This window comes from Doryrhamphus excisus, chromosome 5, assembly GCF_030265055.1.
Source record: "Doryrhamphus excisus isolate RoL2022-K1 chromosome 5, RoL_Dexc_1.0, whole genome shotgun sequence".
Lineage (NCBI taxonomy): Eukaryota > Metazoa > Chordata > Actinopteri > Syngnathiformes > Syngnathidae > Doryrhamphus > Doryrhamphus excisus.
Genome location: NC_080470.1, coordinates 9,896,970 through 9,905,292, shown reverse-complemented (window position 1 = coordinate 9,905,292; position 8,323 = coordinate 9,896,970). Strand labels below are relative to the sequence as shown.

Here is an 8,323-nt window from a genome sequence, read left to right as displayed (position 1 = left end):
TAGCACTGCTGAAAAGAAAGGAGAAGAAAAAGTACTGAAATATTTACATTTAATACTTTATACTTCCACTATAGCAATATTTTCTACTCCACATGACCATCCCTATTTGTTATACAAATGAAGACATAGTATAGTGGAGAATGCTTTAAAAGAAATGGAAACATTTTTAAAGATAGATTTAACTAGTAATTTTCAACATTTTTAAAATTTCTGCAAAAATGCAGAGTCCCATTTCATGGACTTTTTAACCAGGGGATTCTAGGGCATAAGACAATCAAACATTGAAGAAAAAATCCACAGTTTAGAATACAGATTTGTCATTACATTGACATTTAACAGCAAAATAATTTATATCCTGACCAAATTATGGGTTCAAGTACATTTTTCTGGAAATGACAGTGGCAAAAGGCTTGTATGGTGCTTTTCCACCTCAGGGGCACTTAAAGAGCACATTTACCTACCGATGATGCAGCAACAGGAACAACTGGGGGTTCAAGTTCAAGTCTTCATTTTGTTTTTCTTCACCCGTTCAGAGGTTGACTTGCTGGTGTGTTTTGGATCATTGCCTTGCTGCAGAACCCATGTTGGTGTAAGCTTGGGATCATGAACAGATGGACATTCTCCTTCAGGATTTTTTGGTAGACGGCAGAATTCATGGTTCCATTTATCGCAACAAATCTTCCAGCTCCTAAAGCAGCAAAACAGCCCCAGACCATCACACTACCTCCACCATATTTTACTGCTAGGAGGATTTAATGTTCTTTTTGTGAAATGTGAAGGTACTTTTACGGCAGATGTAGTGGGAGACACACCTTCCAAAAAGTTCAACTTTTGCCTTAATTATGGTGGAGTCATGAGCACTGTCTTTAACTGAAGCAAGTGAGACTTGCACATCTTTGGATGTTGTTGTGGGATCTTTTGGGATATCTTGGATGACTCATCGCTGCACTCTTGGGGATGGTTCACCACTGCCTCGCCACTGATCACCCCGGTTCAATGTTTTTGCCATTTGTGGATAATGGCTCTCATGGTGGTTTGCAGGAGTCCCAAAGCTTTAGAAATGGCTTTGTAATCTTTTCCAGACTGTTAGTTTTCTTATTAAAGGTATGTTTTAATGGAGGTGGGGGGCAATCACTGTTTACACAGGGCCATAGGTTTGGATTTTCCCCCCTACCTTTATAATGAAAAGTTTCATTTTAAAAATGGGTTTTGTTTTTAGTTGTGTTGTCATCGACTAAAATGTTATATTTATCAACACTTTTTTTTCACAAGTAAGCAAATGTGCTTACATTTTCTATTTTGCAACATTTACACTATATATTTATTTGTTAAAAACATTATTTCCACATTTCCATTTCCATTTCCACATATAGTAAACATCAACGTCTCATTTTTTAAAACAAAGTAATCCATGTAGACCAGGGCTGCATATTGACAATAATGGATGTTGGGGCCTACTTTGATATGGTTATGTATTTATTTATTATGTATTTATTAATTTTATAAAAATTATATATATATATATATATATATATATATATATATATACACATATATATATATATATCTTTGTTGTATTGTTTGTTATTAGTGGCAACATGCCAGGTTTACATTTTGTACATTTTGCATGTTTTTTGCTCTAGTTTTCTCTTTTTTGCTGTTTTGTTTCTTTGCTTTTTAACCTGCAATGTGCCACCTGCCAATAAAAAACAAGGCTGTGGACAACAAATTGCACCCAGGCTGTATATTTGTAAATCAGAAGAAACAATGTCTATAACTTCATTTTAAAGATGTAATGTAAAAAGGTATCAACTATGTATTTCTGATTCAGTCAAACTCAAACGACAACAAACCTGTTAATTCTTCTTTTGGAGGACTGTGCTAATAATACTGACATGAATGTGCTTTTCAGGGAAAAAAAACTCTAGTCCAGCTGCAGCATCGTCATCGCTGAGCTCGTTGCGTCATTGTCCCTCCAGCCTTATAAAACTGTCAGCGCTTCTGCATCTCACCTGGAATGACACCCAGCCAACAGGAGGACGAGACTGGCGGCTATTTCCATAAAAAGACATTACTAATTGCGCTTCACTGTTACTTCTCCATTTTCTTCTATGAATCTAGCAAATTACTCTTACTACTCTGGCATGTGCAACATGACCGCAGAGACCCAGCACTCCCCCGCAGAGGCCAGCCCGGTGGTCCTGTCCCCGAACGTGAGCCTGGACTCCCCGCTGCCACCACTGATGCTGCAGCCCCGTTCTAAGGACGGCGTCCTCATCAAGTCTGAGCCACGGGGTAACAGCCCCGCCAACAACGATGACGGGGTCATCTTGGGCCAGACCGAGGAACACCTGCCCACCGGGAGCCGCCGGAGGAAGAGGCCGGTGCAAAGGGGCAAGCCTCCTTACAGCTACATCGCTCTCATCGCTATGGCCATCGCCAACTCCCCCGAGAGGAAGCTCACCTTGGGGGGCATCTATAAGTTCATCATGGAGCGTTTTCCTTTTTACAGAGAGAACTCCAAAAAGTGGCAGAACTCCATCCGCCACAACTTGACCCTCAATGACTGTTTTGTCAAGATCCCCAGGGAGCCTGGCAGACCGGGTAAGGGTAACTACTGGACCCTGGACCCCGCTGCAGAGGACATGTTTGACAACGGGAGCTTCCTGAGGAGACGCAAGAGGTTCAAGCGCACAGATGTAAGCACCTACCCCGGCTACATGCAGAGCTCCAGTGCTTTTACGCCAACCCCGATGGGAAGGCCTGCGTACCCGAATACGCTCTACCCAGGGATCGGGTCCGGGTATAGCTCCCAGCTGACGACCTCATCCCCTCACCCGGCCATGCTCCATCACTACCAGACGTCTGCGGGGGTCTGCCAAGCACAGCCTCGCATGTTCAGCATCGACAACATAATCAGCCCGCAGACAGTCATGCAAGGCGGGGAGCTCACTCCCCAGGCGCTGCAGGGGCTCGGAGGTGGTGACCTATCCGCCATGACCTCCAGCTGCTCGGTCACCGGGGGGGATCCACCGGCGTGTTTCCAAACCCAAACAGTCAGCCAGTCAACTAACATGTTGGGCAGAAACAGCGGAAACATCTCCAATATTAACCCCGGGTACCCTTACTCCTCCCCACCCTCGCCTCCTACCCTGCCCAGCATGGCTCAGACAGGATTCTCTCCGGGGAGCTCCCAGGTGTACTGCCCGGGAAACAGGCTCTCTTTGCCGGCTTTGAGGCCGAGCTCCTGCGCGGAGCACACTGAGCAGCTGCTGGGTCTCTCGGGGCCCATGAACACTTACAATAACTCCTACATGAGACAGGCCAACTTTGCTTCAGGACTGGAGAGATACATGTGACATCGCGGATTAAACACAGACTTTCAGTTGTTGGGGATTCATTTTGGCTGTCAACAAATAAAATGGACTCATTTGTTATTTTAAAAACAAAAGGATTAAGCCTTGTGATAGAACATTCCATTTAGACAGCTATAAAGCCATGCATATTATTATTATATTTGACATGTACCATAACATCATCTCATATATTTATGTTTATACTTAGAAAATGTGTATTTCATTGAATTGTGTAATGTATTTTTTTAACTGCCTTAATTAAATTCATTTTTAAAACAAATGTGCCCTCTAAAAAATACAGGGATTTATTTTTAGCTACTCACAAATGTCACTAATTCATGTCTTAGTTTTATAGTACTTAGTATAGTACTAGTACTATATAGTATAATACTATATTTAGTTTGAACTTATCTACTTTTTAGAACTAAACATTTATCGCTGATCTTAACTTCATGGAGGCAAAATAGCCGTATTTACAGAGCACCCTGCACACATGACATATGACATACAACGGTAAATAATTCACGGTGTAAATCATAATTCATCCTTAAATAACACAAATCCTGCAGTTTAAAATGATGTGCAACATTTGTAATGTAATTGTGAAACGATTACGCTACACAGTATTTGAACTATGTGTATTTGATCTCTTTTATAACTATTACTGGAGCTTTATTTAACATTTCAAGCATGGTAAGACGTCACTAATTTCTGCAATCATCAGTGCATCGGATAAATTAATTATATAAATCAATAATTAAAAGAAAAAATGCTCCTAAATTACAAATTAAATATAATTTAACATAACTTGAAGGTTAGAAAAAGATAGAGGGGAGATAATGAGGGGGTTGCAGGATTATTATGTGCTTGGGATTGTATTAAACTACACATTCCACTAATATAGTCTATCATAAACTAGTATTATCACCACACCACACCTACTTAACCTGTTATGACTGGAGGACCCTTTCAACAGGTCATAATCAGGCAACAGATGACACAAGCCACTAGATGGGAGCAAATCCCCACATTAAGGCATCTTGTGGTTATTTGCAGGGAGGCTGTTGGTGTCCATTGTCCATGTCTTCGATTATTTGCGTAAAGCCTGGACATGTATACTGATTTATGGCTGAGAAAGAGCACTATTAATTAAAAGCCATGTTAATTATTGTTGTTTGCAGGCAGTTAACGGTTTACTTCAGCGGACTATAATTTCTTCAACCGACAGAGGGCACTTTAGCATCATAAACCCATCAAAGAGATAAGACGTTGCAACTCAGCAACAGTTGATGCTGTAATGCACATCTATGGGAAAGGCCTGAAATAACTACTGTAAACTACTGGAATTACTGGATTTACAAGTAAACAAAATACGACATGGTGAAAAGGATGAAAACAACATAATCATGACGTTAATGTTGACCTGCAGCAGTTAATAAAGGAAGATTAATCTGGTAGTTTTGCATATCACATGCATGTACGTATCTCCAGGTTTACATTTTACATTTATTTGGATGTGACTGCAAGCTGTTTACAATATGTCATGTTGTCCTTAGGGAAGATTGAATAAAGATATACATATATAGGTGATAATATATTACAAATATATGCAATGCAGAAGCATATGTCATATGTGAAAAACATTCTATAGGCAAGAAAGAATTTGTTATGAAATGAGATGTCACTATTGGGTGTATTAAGCATTTTTTAATTATCATGGGGGATGAATATTGTGATATCTTGCCCAAAACAGCTAACTGATGTTTAAAATATCAATAATAGAATCCATTAAAAATAAATACATTATAATGATGATAATGTGAGAATATTACATTAAGTCAAATAAAAATCTAATTTTGAACTCCACAAATTTCCAAATACTAGAAAATTACAGATCTAAGACTGGACGACCAAAGATATTTTAGATATATTTTAAGATATTTATTTTTTTACGTGTTTTTTTTTCTTAATTACACATACATTAAATATGAGAGAAAACAAAAAAACATGCTGCTATATAAAATTGCATGTGTTGTTATGCTTAACAATAATGATGATGATAATAATACTGCTGCTACTACCACCAATTCTGCACTAAACAATAATGAAAAATGTATTTAATTTTTTATATGTCGTACTGACATAATCCCTGAATTGGAAAATTCTGCTGCAGCCTATTGTGTTGCTCACCACACAGAATCCACATTCAGGCAGCATTCATGGCAGGCAAGGATATAATAATAATTAAATGAAATGTCCCAAATATCCAAAATAATTGTACTCGCCAAATGTGATTAACGAAAAGTATAGGCCTCCATTCAGTTCAATGAAGGTTCAAATGTTATATTTTTGAAGCAAGTAAAGTTCAGATGTGGGTCTTTTACAAGAAAAAATAATGAAATATAGTATTTAAGTTTAAAGGGCATTATTGTGTTTTGCATAATTTGGTGCTCTTCCTGTTGAGTGAGTCAGAGATCACGTGACCGATGTGCTTCTATAAATACCTTAAGGAAGCGGAGGAGGCTAGTGTGGCTGTCCGTCTGGATTCCAAACCAAAACCTCTTGACAGTTTCACATTTTAGACACATGTGTTTGCGTTTGGGAGGCAACATTTGAGATAAATGATGAGTGAGGAGAACTCGGAGCTGTCTGCGTTGAGATCGTTGATTTGTTATTGACTTGAACGTCTGGAGAGCAGAACTTCCATGCAGGAGGACACTCGCATGCACAACTTCGCCTGAAGGGCACCAGCAGACGCCAAATCCTGCAAGTCAAACTTCTTTTTGTCCTCTTAAGTTTAGATTCTAGAACCATGTGTGCATTGAGTGGCTGGAGAGAAGGGTGCAGCAAAGTTCTGGTGCGGTTCTAAATAGGAGAAATCTGGGGGACAGGCGGCATCTTTAAGGATGACTTTAGGGACGGATATGTCCGACAGCTCTGCATTGTCCGATGATGTGGACATTGACGTGGTTGGGGGGGACATGTCCGTCGGGAAGGACGGGAAGTACATCCACCACGAATTCAACTTGGACTCCGATGACAATTATTCCCAAAACGCCGTGGAAGGGGCGTCTTCACCCGGACTCAACAGCTCCGAGTGTCCGGCAGAGCAGATGGGTCTCACCGCGGAGCCTGGCAGCGTCATGGTGGGAGACAAAGCGAGAAAAAGTGCACTGGTCAAACCTCCTTACTCCTACATCGCCCTCATCACCATGGCCATCCTGCAGAGCCCCAAGAAGCGGCTCACTCTCAGCGAGATCTGCGAGTTCATCAGCAACAGGTTCCCCTACTACCGGGAGAAGTTCCCCGCCTGGCAGAACTCCATCCGACACAATCTCTCCCTCAATGACTGCTTCGTGAAAATCCCACGGGAGCCCGGTAACCCCGGCAAGGGCAACTATTGGACACTAGACCCCGATTCCGCAGACATGTTCGATAACGGGAGCTTCTTGCGCAGAAGGAAGCGCTTCAAGAGGAACCAGAGTAACGAAATTCTCCGGGACGCTGGAGGCTTCCTCCCCGGGTTTGGATACAACCCGTACGGATACAGCTACGGACTTCAGCTGCAGAACTTCCACGCCGCCGCCGCCGCTGCACACAACCCGTACCACCCCCACCACACGAGTGGGTCCTTCCCCTTCCCCAACGTACCGTGCACCTTGCCCTCGCCCATCTTCCCAGCGCCCCCTCCTCCTTTACCCGATTTAAGGAAGCCCTTTTACCCGCCACTAAGTCCGTCCATGCCGCCTTTGAAGACGGACTCCAGCACGCCGAGTCGGCCTTCCTTCTCCATCGATAACATCATCGGAGCGGCCAACTCCACCGGCTCGTCCTACAGCGCTCAGCCGGGCGGCCAAGCGCACATCCTGGCTATGATCAGCCCGGCGCTGGCCTCCGCTTCCAACCACTTGAGCCTGTCACAAGACTTACTACAACCTGGACCCCACGGTCAGACATTTCCCAGCAAAAACCTGAACACTTGTCCCTTCTAAAAAAAAAGTCAATAAAAAAGAACTGAATTGGACTGAAATATTTTTATTAAAATTATGGTGTCGTCCAATGTGAAGGTAGGCTGGACATTGTTGGTTTAAAAAGTCTTGTGTTTTGCTCTCTTTGTTTCATACCATATGAGAGTTTATTTATGTTTTGTAAATATGTGAAAGAATAATGATACATGCCTTCATTAGTGTTGTAAAGGAAAATAACACCATGTTTTAAACTAAGTTAAATGAATAGATAAGGAGGCGGGTTGAAACAATTTAATGTAATTGACATGTGTTGTTTTTCATTTAGCTGGCACATGACACAGAAAACTCAGGTTTTTAATCTTAGAAAAGCACACGCAGGATGTTTGTTTAAAAAATATATACATATTCAACTCCTTCTCCAACCTGCACCACATCAAATCTCCTGTACATTGTGACATGATAAAGAGAGAAAAGACGCATTATACCTCTTTTCAAAACGTGTTTACCGTGCAGTTTTATATGTCATGTGTTGCCAATAGACACCTAAGTGTTCATTATAGGTCATTTTTGGTTGTAATGATAAGAATAATAAATGTTTGTGGCTTTGAAAATAAGGAAATTATCGTTTCATTAATTGGAATGAGATTTAGATTCATTGACTGGGGTGTATATTTGCATAAAATAAACACAAACGTGCTTTCAATAAGTAAAAAAACAGGGTATATAGTGATTTTCCTGCAAAAGGCCCCAGAATAAAGGGTCTTAAACTACACTGAGCAGAACTTTTGTAATCGAAAGTGAACAATATCCCTATAAGCTCTTTATTTTTGGAGTAAAAGGGGGACTTTCGTTGCTAATTTGTTGCAGGATTTTCATTAGGGCTCCTAATCCAGCGTAATGCGCCTGGCAGGCCGTTTGTGGACGGTGACAGCGTGGACCCCGGACCAGGGTGGGACTCAATACACGCACAGCTTGGGGTCTCTTTGGCCGGGGCACAGC

At 41.4% G+C, this 8,323-nt stretch overlaps 2 protein-coding genes across 2 annotated transcripts; both read left to right on the top strand.

The window, feature by feature from the left end:
• The first annotated feature begins 2,036 nt into the window (after positions 1 to 2,036).
• foxe3 (forkhead box E3) lies at positions 2,037 to 3,496 on the top strand. Its single transcript, XM_058074117.1, has one exon. It carries the CDS (start codon positions 2,112 to 2,114, stop codon positions 3,357 to 3,359), a length of 1,248 nt encoding a protein of 415 aa, XP_057930100.1. The 5' UTR covers positions 2,037 to 2,111; the 3' UTR covers positions 3,360 to 3,496.
• A 2,398-nt stretch (positions 3,497 to 5,894) lies between these two features.
• On the top strand, positions 5,895 to 7,920 carry foxd2 (forkhead box D2). The gene has a single exon (XM_058074118.1). It carries the CDS (start codon positions 6,263 to 6,265, stop codon positions 7,346 to 7,348), a length of 1,086 nt encoding a protein of 361 aa, XP_057930101.1. The 5' UTR covers positions 5,895 to 6,262; the 3' UTR covers positions 7,349 to 7,920.
• The last annotated feature ends 403 nt before the right edge of the window (positions 7,921 to 8,323 follow it).

Bases quoted from the DNA above. Each gene is read 5' to 3' on its own strand.
- foxe3 (XM_058074117.1), top strand. From the start codon at position 2,112: ATGAATCTAGCAAATTACTCTTACTACTCTGGCATGTGCAACATGACC.
- foxd2 (XM_058074118.1), top strand. From the start codon at position 6,263: ATGACTTTAGGGACGGATATGTCCGACAGCTCTGCATTGTCCGATGAT.